This window comes from Polypterus senegalus, chromosome 5 (assembly GCF_016835505.1).
Source record: "Polypterus senegalus isolate Bchr_013 chromosome 5, ASM1683550v1, whole genome shotgun sequence".
Classification (NCBI taxonomy): domain Eukaryota; kingdom Metazoa; phylum Chordata; class Cladistia; order Polypteriformes; family Polypteridae; genus Polypterus; species Polypterus senegalus.
Genome location: NC_053158.1, coordinates 141,484,426 through 141,506,667, shown reverse-complemented (window position 1 = coordinate 141,506,667; position 22,242 = coordinate 141,484,426). Strand labels below are relative to the sequence as shown.

Sequence of the window (22,242 nt, the reverse complement as noted above, 5' to 3'; positions counted from 1 at the left end):
TCATACTGGTGAATCAAGTAGCTCATTGGTAACATGTACCTGTATATGTTTAAAAGAAGTGTCCTGAGTATGAATGTTTGACAAGACATGACAAAAAAGAGGATGTGGGGAGATGAATTCACCATTGAAGAAAGCAGACAGTATATGGCCAGAGATAAGACAAAACATCCAGGTCAAAACTTTCCTGTCAGTGCAGTACATTAACAATATATGATTTGGTATCAAGATACAGAAGTACATTTGATAAATAATTGAAGGAACTGTTCAATCAGTGCAGTGATTAATTCACTCAGCAAACAAAAAACACCTCCCTTATCATTTTTGTCTGTAATTATTATCTGCCCTACATTCCTATTCAAAATCAGATGCTCAATTCATCACATTTGTGTTGTAATCAATTTTAAACACTGGATGAACCACTTATGATTTATCTGCTAAATCTTTTGCTTAAATTACATGCCCGATTTAATTGTCAAATGAAGTATTAATCTTTAAAGAATACATCAAATTCATAATGAAACATGCTGTTTGACACATGGTGTTGATGTAAAATATGAAAGTCACTGACACGGAAAGACTATCATAAATGTTTAAAAGGGAAAGGTATGTACAATGATATAAAGAAGGCTATTTTTTATTCTATGTTAGGTTTTGATCAGGAAAATATTAACACTGATGCTATATAAACATATATAGTATATACAAAAAATATTTAAACATATATCCAGGATACTGTATATACTTGGTAAGTACCATTGTGGATGAACTGGCATTTCAACCAGGAAGCTTCAATGAAAGGCCAACATGAGATGAGACATAACGTGGCTAGGATGATACTTATTATCGCAGTCAGGGTGATAGATTAATGGATGGATTGGGACATCCCTGTCAGGGTCCTTGTGTACCATCACAGGGTTCTGCAACGAGAGGAACTCCCAGTTTTGTGAGGCTTCTGCATGACCCGGACATTGCATGGCAATGGAAGTACTCTCTGGTTCAACATAAAAGAAGGGTTCTTGACATCATCCAGGTGAGTCAGAGTCGGGAGGCAGAGGGCGAAAAAAGAGCTTTTTTGGACTGAAGATTGTAGTGTGGACTATGAATTAAAAACATTTATTTGCACCTAGGACTGTGTTAATGTGATTGTGTCTGTGGTTTGGGGTTCTGCAGTGCCCCCGACAGATCACAAATTATATACAGAAACCAAGTTTACCTTACCTCATTGTGAGACTAGAGTCAGTAACATGGGGAAAACCATAGGTTGAGTTCATTTCTGGGTGCTGCTAAGGAAGGAATTCTGCCTAGATTATGTCAAAAGTGTAACAACTGGACTGAAAAGAGGGGAGTCCCTACACTCAAGACTACAGAACAAAGCCTGGTAAAAGACTAAGGCACCTGTGCACTGCATTTATAAAGAAATTATTTCTGGAAAATGTGTTAGACTTGGACTGTGAATTAACTTCATTTGTCCTTATGTGGTACTGAAATGTGCTAACATTAATTAAATCACATTGATCAGGGATATAATCTATACTAATAAAAGGCAAAGCCCTCACTCACTCACTCACTCACTCACTCACTGACTCATCACTAATTCTCCAACTTCCCGTGTGGGTGGAAGGCTGAAATTTGGCAGGTTCGTTCCTTACAGCTTCATTACAAAAGTTGGGCAGGTTTTATATCGAAATTCTACGCGTAATGGTCATAACTGGAAGCAGTTTTTCTCCATTTACTGTAATGGAGATGAGCTTCAACGCCGTGGGGGCGGAGTTTCGTGTGACATCATCACGCCTCCCACGTAATCACGCAGTACATAGACAACCAGGAAGACCTCAAAAAAGCGCTGAAGAAAACATGCATTATATAATTGAGAAGGCAGCGAAACAATAAGAAGCGAGCGAGTGACATATACAACCATATTCATGAGTTCTGCTACTTCGGAAAAAAGCACGATGTAAACCTACACTTTAAATTAAGTTCATAGACAGGCTGCCGCTGGCGTTTGTAATTTAGTGCCTGCCCATATAAGGCCATCCGTCAGCGGCAATCCAATAGCAAACTGCCACGGGTAAATATTCACGGGTGAAGGACTGTGCTTATGGAGAGGAAGATGAGATGGTCAGGGTGGTGTTTGACACAAACTCAGCGAAACTGCAAGAGAAAGTTTTAAGTGCCAGGACTAAGGTAACATTAAATACAGCCATGGACATAGCACGAGATGGCACCAGCACAGCTGGGAACCTTCGATGCATGTACACGAGTGGCTCACGTGAACTGACGCAGTGCACAGATAAAAGCAACAGTTCCAAAGAGCTGAACAAAAACCGAATTACACAATTGAAAAGGCAGCAAAAAATATGAAGCGTCTGATACATATAAGCATATTCATAAATCCAACTACTGCAGAAACAAAGCACATGTTGGAAAAAGTCAATGTCCCGCTAAAGGAAGACAGTGTAAAAAAAACCCGTGCATGCAGTGTGTCAGGTCTCAGATAAAGAAGAAGACGAGCTGTTTATTGATGCAGTAAGAAGCGAATCGATGAATGAAACCTGTTATCTTTACAACGATTGACAAACACGGAATGTAACTTGAACACAACACATCCTACAAATACGAACCTGATTGAAAGAAATAATGATAATCAAATCCTTGATGACAGCAACACTCAGTAACACTCACAAAACAAATACTGTATATTGACAGTCATGTTACGTTATTTTTAAAATGTTCCCTTTTCTTTTTCTAGCTTTTTTAACACACTACTTCTCCGCTGCGATACGCGGGTATATATATATATGTATATATATATATCCCGATCTACATACTCGAATAATGGATACTTTATTCGCCATCAATGATTGTTTTGGTAAAGCCATACTCAGTGTATTCATTAGATGAGCGGTAAAAAGTAAGAGCGAGGGAGGATGACTCATTGAGGCATGCAGGCTGTAGTGCGTCAACTCTATCTGAATTGCGCGATCACATTTGAAAAAATATATCTTTTCAAGTTCTATTTAGTCCATATGTGTCAAACTCAAGGGCAGCGGGCCACATCCGGCCCGGCGTGTAATTATATCCGGCCCGAGATCATTTTATATACTGTATTATTGTTATTAAAGCCGGGTATATGAAGCGCTGGTAACACAATAAACTACAGATCCCATAATGCAGCGCTTCAGCTGCCTTGCCGAAACACTTACCGCGTTAATCAAGTCTACCTTATGATGCTGCAAGTTATTGCGAAGCTAGCTCACACGATGCTGAAGAGAAAAGTTGATTCTGAAAATAGAGCCTTTAAAACCGATGGGAGGCTGAGTATATGTTTACTGAACCCGTGTGTCTCATTTGTGGAGCTAATGTGGCTGTAATTACAGAATTTAATCTAAGACGGCACTATGAGACAAAACATCAGGGTAACCTGAATGCAATTCAGAAGATACAGAAAACAGCATAATTAAATAAGAATCTGACACTTCAGCGGACGTTTTAACCCGTGCACAATCACAAAGTGATTTCAAGTGAAGCTGCTTTTATGGGAGACACAAATGCACCAGTGCAACTTTCCCTGTTGCCAAGTAATGTTAAACCAAGTCGTCACTACGGTGTTCCCAAATACGCACTTTGCTGATAAACTGAGCGCACTGCGCACTGAGTTTGCACGGCGCTTTGGTGACTTTGAAGAACAAAAAAAGTCCGTCTACATGCGGCTCGAACCTTGTGCATGTTTGGTAGCACATATCTGTGTGAGAAGCTCTTCTCAGTGATAAAGACTAACAAAACAGCACACAGGAGTCGCCTCACTGATGAGCACCTTCAATCCATCCTGAGAATCTCCACAACACAGAACCTCACACCAAACATAAACGAACCTGTGGCCAAAAAAAGATGCCAGGCGTCCAGCTCTAAAATGACATATGAGCAAAGACAACTGAATGATTTGATTTGTTATTGCTGAAAGGAACACATTTTATTTATATTTCCAGGTTTTGTTATGCAGCATGTTCATATTTGAATTTGTATAATTTTGACAGGATATATTTTTATGGAGAGCAAAATCTTTTGGGATATTTAAAATCTAAGTTTATTTTTTATATAAAATTACATAAGAGTAAAGAAATTTGAATGTTTGTTCTTTTAATGTTTACTTTATTTCTAACTTGTATAATTTAGACAGGATATATTTTTATGGAGAGCAAAATATTATAAGTTGTTTAAGGTTTGAGTTGATTTATTCACGAATAATATTCCTGTCTGTTTTACCATTCCTACCAAAGATATTTCTGTCGACTAAATAAAAATTCCTTCTATTTAAAATTTAAATAGAACTTGAACAAATATGATAGCTCATAATATCCACGCAGACTTGCACGTAAGAGCGGGAGTCATCCGTTTTAACAAGCAGCGTATTGCACTGATACGAAATAGCTGTGTGTGTATATATGTAGATATGTATGTATATGTATATATATGTTTATATATGTGTGTGTGTATGTGTATATGTATAGATATGTATATATATATGTTTATGTGTGTGTGTGTAAATATATATATATATATGACAACAACACTCATCACTCACAACAGTGACAAAACAATTACATTGACAATCATGTTACATTATTTTCAAAATGTTTCCTTTTCTTTTTCATTGCTTCTTTAACACACTACTTCTCCGCTGCGAAGCGCGGGTATTTTGCTAGTCTATACTAATAAAAGGTAAAGCCCTCACTGACTGACTCACTCACTCACTCATCGCTAATAGAAGGATGAAATTTGGCAGGCTCATTCCTTACAGCTTACTTACAAAAGTTAGGCAGGTTTCATTTTGAAATTCTACGTGTAACGGTCACAACTGGAACCTACTTACGTACATATATATGGCCATAGCCTGCAGCTCGGTCGCCATGTGAGGCGAAGTTGCGTCCCTCATCGTCACGCCTCCCACGTAATTGAGTGCCTGCCCATATAAGGCCGTCAGTCAGCAGCAATCCAATAGACACACTGCCGCTAAATATTCGCGGGTGAAGGACTGTGCTTATGCAAACGAAGATGAGATGGTCAGGGATAGACTGGTTGTTTGGCACAAACTCTGTGAAAGTGCGAGAGAAACTTTTAAGTGCCGGGTCTTAGCTAACATTAAATAAAGCTGTGGACATCGCAAGATCGCACGACATAGCACAAGCACAGCTGAGAACCTTCGATGCATGTACTCCGAGTGACTCACATGAACTGACTTTGCAGGACTGGGAAAGGTAAACCTGTGCATACAGTGTGTGATGTCTCAGATAAAGAGGAAGACGAGCTGATATTCGCAGGCAAATCCACAACTTAATACTGGGAATGCCTGTTAAACATCTTAGATTCACGAGTACCGATTTGGGGAGTGAACACTTCGATGAATGAAACCTGTTATCTTTACAACGGTTGACAAACACGGAATGTAACTTGAACACAACACATACTCCAAATACGAACCTGATTCAAAGAAGTAATGATAATCAAATCCTTGATGACAGCAACACTCATAACAGTCACAAAACAATTACATTGACAATCATGTTACGTTATTTTTAAAATGTTTCCTTTTCTTTTCCATAACTTCTTTAACATACTACTTCTCCGCTGCGAAGCGCGGGTATTTTGCTAGTCCTTACTAAAAGAGTGTTGTGTTCTGGTGAGTTCATTGTAGTGTCACAGTTTCTTCCACATCTTTATGAAAACCCACATGGGAGCACAGAGAAAACCACATATGAGAGGAAGAAAAAAGCCTCAAAGGATTTTTTTTTTTTCTGTTTCTTCTCTATTTTCAGGTGGGGATCAAAAGCATCACTGAGGAGACAAACTACAGAAGAGAACCATAAAATAAAAGGAAGTAAATTCACCCAGTAGACCTGAAGCTAAAAAAAATGTGCCTTATTTTCACCATGTGACCTATCTTTCATGCAAGAGTTTCAGTTAATTCCATCGAAAAATGATCATTCTTATATCTGCTACTCATGATGGCCAAGAAAAATGATTAGTTTCATATTTTCATTTAGCACAGAAATAATAAAACACCTGATTATATAACCATGATTAGACAATCCCAAATTGAACAACACCAAATAATATTAAAATGTACATGACTCGTTTCACATTTTCCAAATGTCAGGTATCTAGATATATGCTTGCTACGTCCCAAACACATGTCTGTTTGCATTTGTTAAATAAACAATTCTCTGAAAATTCAGAAAAATCAATCACCTTAATAAGCACTTGTTTGGAATATGGGATGCAGCATGTGGACACAGGTTCAGGTTCAGGTTGGGGAGCAAGCACTGGTACAGCACATTGCTGCACTCACCACACAATGAAACAGCTTAGGATCCTGGTTGGCAACCCCCCAGACAGACACGCGGTCCAGTCCCACACTCTGGAAATGATCCTGTATTTGCCACAGCCAGGTGTTACGTGGGCATCCCCTTGGCCTGGTCCAGCCACTTGGGTCCTCAACAATGGTCACCCTCGGGGAATATCGCCATATGGCCATAGTGTCGTAACTGACACTCTCACACAGTGCAGGTAATGTGCCTCATTCGGGACTCAGTGAGCAACCGCTCATTTGACACAAAGTCAAAGCAACAATACCCAAGAATTCTCCAAAGACGCACTGTACCAAAGGAGTTCAGTCTTAGTCTTAGGTCACTGGATAGCGTCCATGTCTCGCAACCATCTAGCAAGACGGGAAGCACCAGGATGCTAAAGACTTGGACCTTCATCCTTTTACATAGATTTCCAGTGTCCCAATCCATCTACTGACTTCATAGGAATGAATGTCACTGCCGTGGTAAGTAAACCTCTCGACATGTTCGACACTCTCGACTCAGACAGACACACTGTTGATGGCTGTGCCTAAAAGGTGATTAAAGACCTGGATTTTGTTTTTTATCCAGAACACTCGCAAGCCCAGACACTAACCAAATCCCATGCAAACATTACATGGAAGTGACCAGGTTAGAATTTGAGTTCAAAATTCTGGATCTGTAAAGAAACAGCACTAACCACAAAGCAAGTAATAGGATGTTGCTGAGTAAGCAAGGTTTTTGAATGTCAATAAGAACTGATTAAAAACTTATGCAGTCTGGTCATCTGAGTAGGTTGCATGGTCCTAATGTCTGGTGACATTATCAAGGTAACTGCTTTGGACAGAACTTGTCACCAAACAGACTGTCAAAAGAATGGTCTCTAAAAAGCAGCTTATAGTATGCACTACATTACCACAGTTGGGCTTTCTTGACTCCTACTTCTGGTTTGGTTATTTTACTGAGACCTTAATTTCTCTCTTAAGTTGTGTTTACAAATCACTGCCACCCAAAAATATTATTAGAAATTCACCTTTTTTCATGGGAGGATGCTCTCCATGGGTACAGTCTTATGTCGCTCGCTTCTGTGCTATATTCATTGGTGCAGGATCCCCGTTCATTACAGGGTATTTTATCATGTAGTCTTATGGTGACCATTTTTTCCCCTTTTATACTTTTTATTGTGTAGACATTAATAAAATGTCTAAAATCCCATACACTAACCATCAGGTACTTTAGCACTTCTTCTCCCCTTCCCTTTTACATCTGTAACCTCAGACAATTACAAAGAGTAAAGAAACAGGAAGGAGTTAAGCCACACATTTAATTAAGCATTATTGATAAAATGCTCAAAAATATTACTGCACTAGAACACTATGTGAATATTGGCAAACCATACCCTTACAGCCTAAGTATCAGTGTATCTTGCATCCATAGACGGCTATTGACTTCAACTGACTATTGAAACAGGACACATGTCTGTCTCAGTATGACTGTCAAGATAGAATTGCCTTCATCAGGGTCTTTTCTTCATGGCCAGATGGTGAGAGAGAAAGGTAAAGGCAAGGTGACAATCTTTATACAATTCTTACCACAAAACACAAACCAATGAGGCATTCTAGTACAGAATGGCCTTGGCCTTTGATTTAAAACCAAGCATAAACAACCATACTTTAGACCGACAGAATTAGTTTATATGTCCCTTCTCATTCCCCCAGTTTTTTATTTAGTCAGTTTTATGACTTTTATATGCTATAAGTCTAAACACAGTCATCTTCTCCAAGCTGGTTTGATACATGCTCTGTCACTATACATTTCACATCCAGACTCAGTCCTAAAGACTGGGGGGTTGTTCTCATCAATGAAGTGAAACATGCCCATTCTGCTAGGCTTTTAGTGGCACACAATGCCTGTTAAGACAGCAGATTTAACAGGGATGCAGAAGTCCAGCCGCATCCATATACAGTCATGGCCAAAAGTTTTGAGAATAACACAAGTATTGGTTTTCACAAAGTTTGGGGCGTCAGTGTTTTTTGTCAGATGTTTCTAAAGTATACTGAAGTGTAATTGCAAGCATTTCATAAGTTTCAAGGCTTTAATTGACAATTACATTAAGTTTATGCAAAGAGTCAATATTTGCAGTATTGGCTCTTCTTTTTCAAGACCTCTTGACCTGGCATATTGTCAATCAACGTCTGGGCCAAATTCTGACTGATGGCAGCCCATTCTTGCATAATAAATGCTTGGAGTTTGTCAGAATTTGTGGGTTTTTGTTTGTCCACCCGCCTCTTGAGGGCTGACCACAACTTCTCATTGGGATTAAGTTCTGGGGAGTTTCCTGGCCATGACCTGAGCCACTTAGTTATCACTTATGCCTAATGGCATGGTGCTCCATCTTGCAAAAAAAGGCATTGTTTGTCACCAAACTATTTGTGGATCGTTGGGAGAAGTTGATCTCGGAGGATGTTTTTCAGGAAAACAGTACCCAAATGGAACTCATTTTAGGGATGTAACCGCAAACTGACCTCTCGCTGGACATGATTATACAAAATAATGCACATATAAGTAGGCAGTTGATCTGGAACTGGGAGGATTCTTAATCCAATCACCAGAGATTACACCTTTCTCCAAGACTAGGTGTAGTCATCATCTATCTCTTTTGGGGAGCTGAAAGATGACAATCAACTCTCTTTTTTAGGGCCTGAAAGATGATGATTGACTGTCTTTGGGATGAGAAGCCACTCCCTGTGGAGCAAAAAAACCCTTAAACTTTATTTAGCCCTGAAACTACTTTCCACAGAGCCTTGGAGCTGGATGCCCTAAACTATCTTTAGCATCCACTCTGCCAAGCCAAGTTTTGTGCTAGTGACTGAGCCTAGTCTGAAAACACTGAAAAGCAGCTTGTCCCAAGAATGGAACTTCAGTGCCTACACTCTTGTGCCAGAAAGAGTAGTGCTTTTCCCAATGAAGCTGCAGAAGACACAGCAAAAAGCCTAAACTGAGGAATGCAACATCACACCGCACCATGGACAAAGGACCATGTTGCAAAAACCAAGAGTGAACTTCACTCCACTTCTGCCCACAGTAAAAACAAGCAACTCCACACAACATTGGACATAATTCTTAAAGCCTTGGTATTGTAAAACTGTTTAAAGATGCCAAGATAAATTAAGACTCTAAATAGCCAGTAAACAGCCAGCCTATTATGTATTAAATGTTTTTCTGTTTCATCTGTCTTGTATCCTGTCTTCTGTGTCGATATATAAATGCAGTTATAATATTTCGAAAATCCTTGTGTTTAACAATATCTGCATCTTAACATGACTATGCTTCAGTAACCCTGATATAAGTCTAACAGCTGGAAACCAATCCTACAGAGAAAGGTAAATAAAATAAATGGGGATCCTTACCAAATTATCTAATTAAGGACTGCCATTGTCAAACATAAAACTGATAATAATTAACTGATTAATTAACATCAATCAATCAATTCCTTTTCTCACATCAACACATTTCCCACATTGGTCACTGTAACAGTTACTGCCTTTTTAAGCTATCAGTAACACTTTGATGTGGGAGGAACGCTGGAGTACACTGAGAAAATATTAATGAAGAAACATCATCCAAAGGCTTTAAATCAGTGAGGAATCAGAGCTACTGCCACCTGGTGGAATGAAGAGTATACTTAGACATGTTTGTGTTAAAAATAAAAAAGTATTACCATAGTGCATGGCAACATGAATACTGGCTGTCAGTTTGTCTCAAAAAGTCTTATCTATATTTGAGGTGTTAACAGTTTAGCATTCAAATTAAGTACAGACGTTTTAGAGAATTCAATACAATTAAACATTAATAAGGGTTTTAGGCTTATAAGTTTTAACACTTGTTTCTAGGCAGGAAGCACTTCTTTACCCCCTGCGTTGGAGAAATCCTGAATAAGCTACTGAACATATAGCTGAAGAGGAATCATTAACAACCTTTAAGAAGTATCTGAATGAGACACTGGAACAACTTAGTTATTAGCTGAAAAAACAACTTTGATGGACGGAATGGACTCTCATTTGTCAATCTTCTTATATGTTTAAAACCATAAGCCACCTTCTTGCAAATAAACATACAAAACATGGACGTACAAAATTAAAAATATTAACAATGAACATTCATGAAGAACATTTAGAAGCTGATCAATGTAGAATTAAGCAGTTGTTCTCAACCCTTCATGATGAAAAAATGTATTGCTTGTTCAAAACAAAGGTTTACGAAATTATTGAAATGAATATCATATTATTAAATCCCTAAACTTAGTACTTTTCAATCAATCAATTGCAGCTTGTTATTAATGAAATTACAGTTATCATTGTTTGAAGTGTTCTGTTTACTAATTAGTTAACAGTTTGCAGCATTTTAAGGTGAGAGTTTATCACATTTTTCAAGCTTCTAAGACAAAGGTCTTCTGATTCATCAGCTGTACATACTGTGAAACATAAGGTTCCGACAACTAATCAAAGATGCTTAATTATGTTAAATAAAAAGACATGGTTTGGTTATATATGCGACCAATAAAAATTAGGACGAAGATAGACTCTTCAAACAAACAATTAAGAAAATGTTATATGAATGGAATACAAATAGTGATCATTGTCAGACACACATGAATAGGGGGCACCTTAAGGGCTTCTGCAATCACTGTAATTCTACACTAATACGCGGGTTGACACTGTCTTACATCATTCCCTAATTTTGCCCTCAGATCTGAAGACTGACCGGCAGAGGAGCTCTAATGTCACTTCTGTTTCTCCAACTCTTTTGTCCAGGACCTGTTTAAGAACCTACCTTACCGAAAGTCACTAGTCTGTCTGAGGCTCACATCTGAACAAGACGTCACCCTTTCAACCACGTGTTAAAATATTCTTTCATATTTCAATCTGCCATTCAATTGGGTTCACCATCTGGTGCCCCAACTCTTTATGCTTTTTTGTTCTCTCATTTATAACATCCTTGCATCATGGACAGCTATTTGTATTCCATTTACAGTCACTGTATACATCAGGAAGTGGCTTCACACCAGCCAAAGAAGGGGAGAAAAAAGCCACTGTTATTGATTTCAGGTTTTGTTTCCAACAATAATGCAATAAAGATTTGGTATCTGCTCTTGTGCCAAATATAAAGAGTGACAAAAATCCCTTACCTCCTGTCTTTTGAAATTCTGGACAAATTGTTCAAACTGTTCGTCTTTTGTTTCATCAGCTTTTCCCAACTTTTGAAGAACCTAGAAAATGAATAATTAATAATATGTTACTGTACATAAGCCAGAAGGATTAGTGGTAATATGAAGTTAATTGTGAAGCCTAACAAAATGTTATAGTTAATATCTACGTAAGAAGAATAACTATTAATCTGAAAGTATTTACAAAAACAATACTGCTTTTTCATGCTGACAGCTTAAAACATCAACATCAGAAATATTATAAGGTGCAAAAAATAAAAATAAATGTTGTGACTCTGGAGTTCCAAAAGCACTGAATTCCCAAAATACTTTCAGAAGTTGCCCTCAAGGGAGGAATTACCATCCAAACCCAAACTAGATACAAAAAGGACACAGAAGAATGTTTATAAAATAAAAGATTTATTTTAACAAAAGGCTCTGTTGTCCAAGAAGTTCCTAAAAGCACAAAGAAATTGCCTGAGTAGACAAAGTAATCCACAGCAAACACTGTCCCAATACCAAGAATTCTAAGGTCAAGTCAAAAACAGAGTCAAAATCCACAAAAAGCAAAAGGCCCAGCAATACACAAGTAAATACTCCACTCCCTAGTACTTTTGAAATAAACTGCGAGTAACTATGGAAGGCCCTCTGGTATAAAGGGTGAAGGGCAGTTCCTGGCTGTGATTGGCAGGTGGCCCCTGCCTCTTGGGGGGACTACCCACCAACACATAATCAAGGCATTTTCCACCAACAAATAAACACAAAGAAGAATGTACATAATAAACAAGACAAACGATAATATAAAGAAATGGCACAAAATTATACAAAACAGACAAGAAACACAACTTTGAACACAGGCAGGGGAGAAACGCTGGCTGAAACACCCATGTGGTGTTTTTGGGGAGATGCCATCCATGCATCTGCCTGACTTAAGTCAAGAGAAGACATGAAAAGACAAGCTCCCTACCTGGCACAAATGTTTCCTTTACTGCTACTCTTCAGCTTTCATATCCTTATGGAAAGCTTTTGTTTTCTGACTTTGAAATAAGAGAGACAGAGATTGGGAGCTTACACTGATACAGCGCATTGCCACACCCAGCATGCACTGATTCAGCGCATTGCCAGACCCACCACATGACAGACCACCTCAAGTCCCCAAATTAGGACCCGAGCACAGCCAGATAAAGGTCAAGTGAACATCAAATTGTACTGAAAGATGACTAAGAAGTCAGCAGATTTCCTGTGAACAACCAGAATGGACAGTTGATATATACACAGATATTTCAAGGGTGGTGGCTCAACCCAAATGGTATAGGAAGAACTAGGAACTAAAATATACTTTAATTTTATATAAGTAATATGAGTGTAAACCAACGAACCATCCAGAGTAAAATGAATGCATTGATTGACACTGTATGTAAATTCCATACAGTAGCTTGAAATGAACCTCTATTCTTTGTTTCTCCAACCATTCTCATTATGCTGTAACAGACTGCTGCAATGAATGCTCCCTCCTCAGCTTGGTGCTGCAGGTGAAATAAATGAGGTAGATGCACAAGCTTTTCTCCTGCTTGATTACTGACTAAAAGTTTTTATCAGATTTGTCCTGTTAGAGGATATGTTTCTTTCTTTAATTAATATCTTTGATTTCTAACAAAGTACTGAGAAGTAATAGCCTTTGCAAGCATCACTCATAATCAGTGCTTGAGTGGGTAGAGTCTAAGTAGGGTCTCTGTGTGTGTGTGTGTGTGTGTGTGTGTGTCTTTCTGAGAGAGTAGGCCAATTCATAATAAACAAGTAATACAATAATGCAGAACAAAATAACTAATTTACTAAATGGAAAATAAAACAACAGGAGAGGGGGCTTCACACACAATACAGTTCACAATTATTTCTTGCTACTTCTCTGTGAAAAATTGTGAAAAAAGCTTACATTAGTAGCTGAAACATAGCTTAGTAGATTGATTTTGCTGTAAATTGGGCTTTCGGTTTTACATTTTTTTCATTGCAATTTCTAGTTTGAAGTTACATGTGTTTTATGTTACACTACATACACAAAAAAGTACAGAGCAAAATAGGAAAATCATCCTTACCATTTTTGTAAGTACTCTGATTGCCCAGCATGTTAAATATTTTTCTTTCTTTATGGCACATTTACTTAACTACAAGATGCTGGTTGCATATTTACAGACCCTTGGATAAGTGAAAATGTTTCTAATGACAATTTGAGACACCTATCAGTTCAAGCAGTCAAATAGCGGAGATGTCTACCTTTATGTAAATAAACAATGGTGTAAACAGATGATGATGATTAGACAAAAAGTATTTTTTGTATCTGGGCAACAATGTCCAATGTTTTGTACTTTTCCTTCTTATTTCCCAGTGAGATAATAAATGTCTACCTAAGCTAACAACCTGAGGTAATCACTCCTTTTGGAAGAGCACTGAACTGTTAATAATATTGCAGATAACTTGATTGAATAAATATAAGTAGTATACAACGTACTACATAATAAATCAATAAGGTCTGTGGGTGTGTGTCCTGTCTCTTAGAGCAATATGATTGGTCAGTATGGCCATGGTGTGATTGGTCATCTTGGCTTTGGTGACATGAAATATAAGAGAGGAAAGCAGGCTTTATAGCAATGCAATCGAGACAGGGAGTGCCAATGAAGAGATGTTCAGACCAGCAAATGAAAGAGATAGCAAATATTTTTTAGTTATTCCTGACTAATTTATTATATTTCAAACTAAAACCATTTCAGATTTCATCAGTTTAACCTAAAGTATTCTTTTTAATTTACAGGCTTATTAACCTAACCAAGTTCCAACATTTAGCTTAGGTTTGACATACCTGATTTGTTTTTTTTAAAGTTAATTTTTTATAGTGTCTGTGCACAATCCTGTTTCATGCTTGCTTCGGACTGTCTGTCTGGTTATTTTTATAGAAGCTTCAATCTAACTGATGGAGTGCTTAGAACTGTTTTTAAATATTTAAAAATATTTTTGGAGGACAAGTCTGAGTAAAAGTAATATGTAAATGAATGAGTAAATTATAAATTCAGATTGTAAAAAATGCTGATAGTCCTAATTTTACTCTTTTATGTATAAAAACAAGAATCCCCAATGTTGTATTCAGACCTATCATTGGGGGGCCCGGGCCCATTCAATCAGACCTCTTGGCCCATCCATTGCTAATTTTTTAATGAGGGAAAAAAATACTCCTTTGTATAACCACAAAGAATTGGATAAGCAAAAGTCCTTGAAATTAAAAACTAGGTTTAATTTAATTTTATACTAGAAATTCATATTGAAGATGGCATGATGACGCAGTGGTTGATCTGCTGCCTTGCACTAAGAAGACTGGCAATAGAGTCTCACATACTCCTTGCATGAAATTTGGATGATTCCCAGATATCTACACGGGCTTTCTGTGGGTGCTCCAGTTTCTTCCAATAGTTCAAACAGATGCAGGTTAGGTAAACTTAGTCTTCCAGGGCCAGACGTGTGTAATGAATAGCGGTGGTATCTTTCACTGCAAAGGTGACACCCACAGGTCTTCTTCCTAAAACACCTGCCCTTAATTCCTCCAGTCTGTGCATTTTAAACCACACTGAACAAATGAATTGATGCTGAGAGAAAATGAAAAGCTAAAATTGCTGTTATCCATTTAGAAACTCAAGCTTAGCACATACACATTGCAATGAGTGCTGCAACAGTGGAGACAGACAGACACACATGTAAACCACTGCAGCTACTGGGTTCCACATGTCTGAGAAGTGTCTTTGTCTGTTACAATATTTTTCTGTCATTTTCAATATTGCATCAAAATATGACATAACAATGACAAATAATGATTAGATAAGCATTTTGGGGTATGGATTTGCAACGTGTGAAAACACAGCAGCTATGTTGGCACGGCATGTTTGCATTTCCAGTTAGACAGTAATGTTAAATTTCTTTAGGTATTCGTTTAGACGTGCAGTCAGAAGGTGGATGCTGTGCAGCCTTCTCCCTGATTTTACGGGTGTCAGGCAGGTGTATTGAGTACGACATCTGCATCTCCTGTGGCTCTTCTATATCAGCTCTGTTAACAGCAGTCCTTTTGACGGGATGTGACACACCATTTACTTCAAATGGATATTTTGTTGTTCATATTTTCACAAGCATACCTGCCAAGTCTTTCAAATTTACATCGACTCCTACACTATCGTCATAATGCTGAACAACAAAGAGCACACACAGCACCTGCAACACCATATCGTTCAAGTTTACCATTTGTCTATTAATGCCATTAAATGCCAATGTGTAATCTGAAGCTAAGAAAAGCTTTTTCCTTGCATCAGGTTATGTTTATGTTTAAAACAAGTTATATCTATTTTTAAAGTGCGCAATGTGCCCTATGCATATGCAACACACATTTAAATGTCTAATAGGGTTTTTTAGACTTTTCAACAGTAGATGGTTCATCGTAAACAGAAGCTTGTTCTCTGTTTCAGACCAGGTTAATGAGAGCACCTCTAAACTTTGCACTTCAAAATCACCACCTGCAGGATATGTTGGATTGGTTTAGAAGTGACACTCAAGTGAGCTGACTAATTGTTCCCACCTAGTTTTAAGCAAAATTTACTAATGGTTGCCTCCAAACATCTACATTATACATCTGGCTTCTGCAAGACTACGTGATCTGTTGTTGTTAAATTGGCCCTAGTGTGTGTATGTTCACCCTGAGATAAACTGTGGCAACCGTCTAAGTGTTGCTCCTGCCTTGTGCCCGAATATGGATAGGATATCTCCAGCTGATACACAACCCTGCCCTGTACACGAGGGTTAGGAAAATACAGTACATGTATGAATAGAAATTCATATGACTAGTGCCCACCCACAGAAATTAAAATACCTGTCTTTAGATTTGGGTTGGGCAGTGGGTATGGTTGCATTATATCCAATCCAAATGCTTTGCTTACTGGGCAGTGGCAAGAGATTGATCATGATGGATTTTTATCAATATCAGCATTTGGTTAAGCAAATCACCTCATAATATGACTATCTATCTATCTATCTATCTATCTATCTATCTATCTATCTATCTATCTATCTATCTATCTATCTATCTAGCTACACGTATAATGAAAAAAAAGTAATAGTTTTGAATAGAAATTGCTTTTGCACACTCCCAAGTCAAATACATCAGTACAATACAGATTTTCCACGAAAATCAACAGTAATAGTCTCCCAGATAGTTGTATTTTTGTGTGTCTCTCTAAAATATAATTAAATATATTTGTAATTTATTTCAGTGGAGGAGGTGGATAAACTGAGCATGCTGTGACATAGCATGATATTTTCAAACCCATTTAATTAATTTCAGGGTTGTGGATCCCAGATCAGATCCCAACAACCATGGGTACAAAAAGCAATTGTTATCAGGGCTCCCTATGTACACATGGTCAACTTAAAAATGAGAAAATGTACGTCACAGGGATGTAGGAGCAAAGTGGGTGTTCATGGTAAAAAAGCACACAGAGACACAGACAGAACATGCACACTCCACACAGACAATGATGAGGTGTGATACTCAATCTATGAGGCAACATGCACAAAAGTGAAGTGCATTATATAATTTTTAAGAAGTTATTTGCCTCTTTATTTCATATGAGTCATGAAATATTGCTTTACATATAAATCATTTTTGATTTTAGTGTATGCATAATATAAATTAGTCTTTTTATAAAAAGGACACATAAAGCTATGCTCACAATGCACAATTTTTGCACAAGTTTTCCATTGCATCCAAATTTTGATGATTTCCACAAAATTCCCAGAGGTCTCATTTATAACACTGTGTAGATTTGAGAGTGAAAATATGCATATGCCAAAAAAAAAACAGGAAAATGCTTGCATAAAAAAAAAATCAGATTTAGAAAACCTGCTGTATTCATATTTCTATGCAATTTACCTTTATAAGCCACAATCATTTTGTAAATGTGCATACATGAATACACCTTGAACTCCGACCGGTTGCCACTCTGTAACAAACACATATGTACTATTCTAATCAACTTTGTTTAATATGCATTCACAATGCTACAGACATTCATTGACTACTTTATCTCAAAATATATGAATCATGAGTTGATCCAGGCTACTGAGCCATGATGTTAATCAGTTTCATCTAAGCAGCACAGATGACTTGTATGTTAATGGGCTGTAACTGCTTATGGTTAATAAAAGCAGCTTCATTCTTGCTAGGAACCCTTTTTGCAATATAAATGCGGTCAATTGCCAGCATTGCATTAGGAAAACTGGACACTGCTGCAGATTGCCTTTTTATGCTGGCATGTACAACCAAACCTTACAAAAACTTAACGTAGCATCATCTCCTCAGTTGGTTTATGCTTTCCAGTACAGAGGCTTGATGGAGCTGAAGCTTGGCTGAGATATTCCTGACCTGCTGGCCAGCTTCTTTTGCTAGGTGTCTGTTGCTAGAAAGCCAAACATTATTAAAAAATTGCATATGAACAACCACAGCCTGATTGTGGACAGTCTGTCTTACTAATACTAGGCCCAATACATCACATTGTTCTCTCAGAAGCCTAAATTGGCTCATAAGCCAGTCATCATTATGAACAAAAAAAAAAATTCTTGCCAGTCCTTAAAAGCTCATTCTCTTCCTATAAGACCATCTGCATAGATTTGAAGCAGCGCCATCTCTATTGTGTCAAATCACTAGGCTAGCGATAGGCTGTAGGGCATGAGATTTACAGCATTCTGTATGCAGGGAGTGATTCACAGCAGTATTTTCACTGTGCTTTGGTTTCTAATCATGAGAGGTGACAACAGGTAGGTTATATAAACTGAAGAAAAAAACAAAAATGTTCTTCAGTGCAAAAATGAAGCATTGACCTTCCTCAAAGGTGGCTAAAATACAGTCTATTTGTCATATTCATGACTTTTGCGGTCTAATGTTTATAACATCAAAGCATATTATAATAACAGCTCTGTGATATGAATTATTATACACATGAATTAGGTGGATTAACTCCATTTCCCTAATTGATCAAGAGTGTCGTCAGTTCCCACTTTCTCTGAAATATTATGTCAAAAGGGTCAGATCTGCTTTACATATATACATGTTCTTTCATCAAGTTCTATTTTAAAAGTCCCAGCCTTTTTGTAAAGTAAAGTTGCGTAAGAACACTTTGAGCCTCTGTTTGTGTGTACGTAGGTTTTCTAAATCTGACCACAAAATTGGTCCAAAATGTTGTGTGCGGCACTCACTAGGCACGTGATTACACTATGAAATGTTCTCATGTATTATGACATTGGGTGATTGGGTGCCCTATTCACTTAATAGCGCGTTTGTACTGATAACTGATTGGAAGCAGGCTCAGAGACCACATAAACAATGTTGCATGACTGTGTGGTGAGACCACTGGATGAGGCTTTTCAGTGCCCATGGAATTTGAAACTGAGAAGAATGGCTTCAGAGAAAAATGTAGACATTTTTCTTGTAGTAATTTTAAGTGAAAAAAAGAAAACATTATGCTAATCTTTTAAAATGACAAACAAGAAATGTGTAGCCCACTGGTCAGTATTCTGTAATGCACAGTTATCTTCTTTTAAAGTCTGATCATGTTATTTCTCTCTATTTTTCTGTGCTTGCAAAAGACTAAAGACTGAGTTACTTCCTGATTGGGCAATGAAGTTTTTGGTTTCCTGTTTCTGATGCGAGCTGATAATAGCAAAAGTATATTTAACAGTATTTTAGCAAAAAATCATGCATTTTGCAAGTTTTGAGCATACAACTGAATAACAGACATGTAGATTATATAACTCGAGTAAAGTGAGATTTTTTTCTTTTTTCCTTGGATATTTTCTACATTGTTTCTTATTGTACATCATTGGCTTCCAATATATCATAAACTTTTTTCTCTCTATTGTGCTTGAAAAGATGACACTAAATTTTTCTCTCAGTCCATCAATACAAACTACATGGGGTAAGTAACATATAAAAGAAATATCATTTCTGGGTGGAGTATTCCTTTAAGCCAAAAGTGACAGACTTTTTTTGACATGTAAAAAGCGTGTATGCTACTTTGGTCAGAGCATATCTCGTATTTGCAAGTAAAAGTTGTGATACTGAAATTGTGCCAATTTGAAAAACACCACACTAGAGCATTATGTATTCCCATCCTAACTATGTACAGATTGACAAGGCATCTGAGAGTCTTTGAGCCATCTCAGATGCTCCAGTTTTTTTCAAGAATGCTGGACGTTATCAGCACAAAACCAGACGCAATTTAAAAATAACATCAAGGAAAGCCTTTCCATGGCATGTGTGACTTAACAAATGAAGAACAAGTTGCCAAAGCTCTGCCAACCATTTTAGCCCTCGCAATTCCCATTTGGTCTTCCTCTTTCTGAACTGACTTCATGCAATTTGTATTCCAGTTCCATTTTGGCAGTGTCACAAACAGTCACATCTTGCAAATGTTTTCATGAGGCAATGGAGTTTTGAAATTGCATGCTGTTCATCAGAGGAAGATTTAGTAATTTGTATACCTCATCTGTGTTTTATTGTGTAGCACATGCACCACTGTGATCATAAGGTACAATATATTGTGTGAGTAATTGGACAATTTTGGAATGCTGAAAATCATGTGCTGTGAGTTTGGCGTTAAGAGTCCACCACAACCTAAGTGCTATGGTTAAGTACTTGCAAATCATATGGATCATAGGAATACATTAAACTTTTTCCAAAATGTATTGCTGACCCCTTTTATGTCACACATGTTTACTATAAGAAGGGTTATAGGACCTGAGCATAGCACATAACATAAAATAACATTCTCAGACTTGCTATTTCCAATACAGAGTCACAGATTAGCCAGAGCCTGAGGTGGTGATACTTCTGCTTAAATGATACACTGTACATGGATCTTGTTCTTGAATCATGTTTTAAATATTTTACCAGCTAAGCAGCACAGTGATGCCATTACACATTATTAGAGAAAATAACCTGTTTGAAGAGCACATTTTAAATTTGTGATATGCATATCTTTGTGTGTGTAAAGGTTATTTATCCTATAAGCCAAGGGGACACAAAATGCCCATCTTCTGCCCGAGAAATTATTACATCTCTCTGAGGTCTTATTCAGTATTCCACAGTTTACTCTGCCATACAAATTAAATTTACAAGGTCACTAGTGTTCAAAGAATGTTGCCGTAGTGTTCATTTAAAGGTCAGTGAACTGTGATGCTTAGATGGTGAGGAGAGGCAGAATAGTGTCACAGTACACAGTTATTCTCACAGAACAGACAGTCTCTTAGAATGGTGTGTGGCATTTATTTTATATTAAGATGACATAGTACCCACAGTTTATGATATTAGCATATCAAAGGTGAAAACAAGTTACACCATCTTGTATATTTGTTACAAATTTGGCAGGATTGAGAATTTATACAGTGAGCTGCAAGTGTATTATAAATGAGAAGCAACAATGGAGCAGGAGTGACCATCCGCTCCGAGTGGGCTCCCGCTATAGGCTGAGGGATGGTGGTAGGAAAAAGGAACAGGGCTTACAATCCTTGTGGATTCTCAGGCAGGGTGGCGGGGACACAAGCCAATTAAGAAGGTTGACTGCACTTGCTGGAGGACATCTCCCCTTGCTGATGAGACCATAGCTAGTGAGCAGGGGAGATCTTGGTTTCAGAGGGATGTACCACGGATTGTGATTTTTTTTATGTGTGTGGGGATCCTGACTGATTTTTAACCTCTTTATTAATTATTCATTATGGAAAGACTGCACTTCATTTTATTTGATTTATTGGAATAGTTTTTTGTGAATAAAGGCACTGAGCATGTTTGCACCTACTTTTGTTGTGTGTGTATTTGTGTGTGTCCCCTCATTGCCCAGTCCATCCTCAATACATGACCATCTATGTCCCAGGTTCAAGGGACAACCTACTTACACTGCTTAGAATGAGGTTAAAATTAATTTGTTCATTTTCATCATGCAAGGGGCAAACATCCAAAGTACTTCCTTTCCAAACAAGCTTCTATCAGTACTCACCCTTAATAGCATAATTTCCACCTTCTAAGACTTCCAGTCACAGATTCTAACTCTTTAGCAATCCTTTCAGAAACGTTTCTAAGATATCTTGTTGACTGATGTGCCAGATGTTTCCATTCAGTGGCAAAGATGTGGAAACAGATGTTTTTTCACCATTAAAAGAGGTCCTAAATTCATTGTTGAAATATACACTCACCTAAAGGATTATTAGGAACACCTGTTCAATTTCTCATTGATGCAATTATCTAATCAACCAATCACATGGCAGTTGCTTCAATGCATTTAGGGGTGTGGTCCTGGTCAAGACAATCCCCTGAACTCTAAACTGAATGTCAGAATGGGAAAGAAAGGTGATTTAAGCAATTTTGAGCGTGGCATGGTTGTTGGTGCAAGACGGGCCAGTCTGAGTATTTCACAATCTGCTCAGTTGCTGGGATTTTCATGCACAACCATTTCTAGGGTTTATAAAGAATGGTGTGAAAAGGGAAAAACATCCAGTATGCGGCAGTCCTGTGGGCGAAAATGCCTTGTTGATGGTAGAGGTCAGAGGAGAATGGGCCGACTGATTCAAGCTGACAGAAGAGCAACTTTGACTGAAATAGCCACTCGTTACAAC

General features: G+C 37.7%; 1 protein-coding gene across 5 annotated transcripts in view; it reads right to left on the bottom strand.

Moving 5' to 3' along the window:
- The window catches only part of amph (amphiphysin), a 279,401-nt gene that overhangs the window by 161,910 nt on the left and 95,249 nt on the right, over positions 1-22,242 (bottom strand). For all 5 annotated transcript variants that reach the window (XM_039753408.1, XM_039753409.1, XM_039753410.1 and 2 more), the window contains exon 2: positions 11,533-11,613. In XM_039753408.1, coding sequence (XP_039609342.1) covers positions 11,533-11,613 — 81 coding nt within the window. The remainder of the gene's footprint in view (positions 1-11,532; positions 11,614-22,242) is intronic.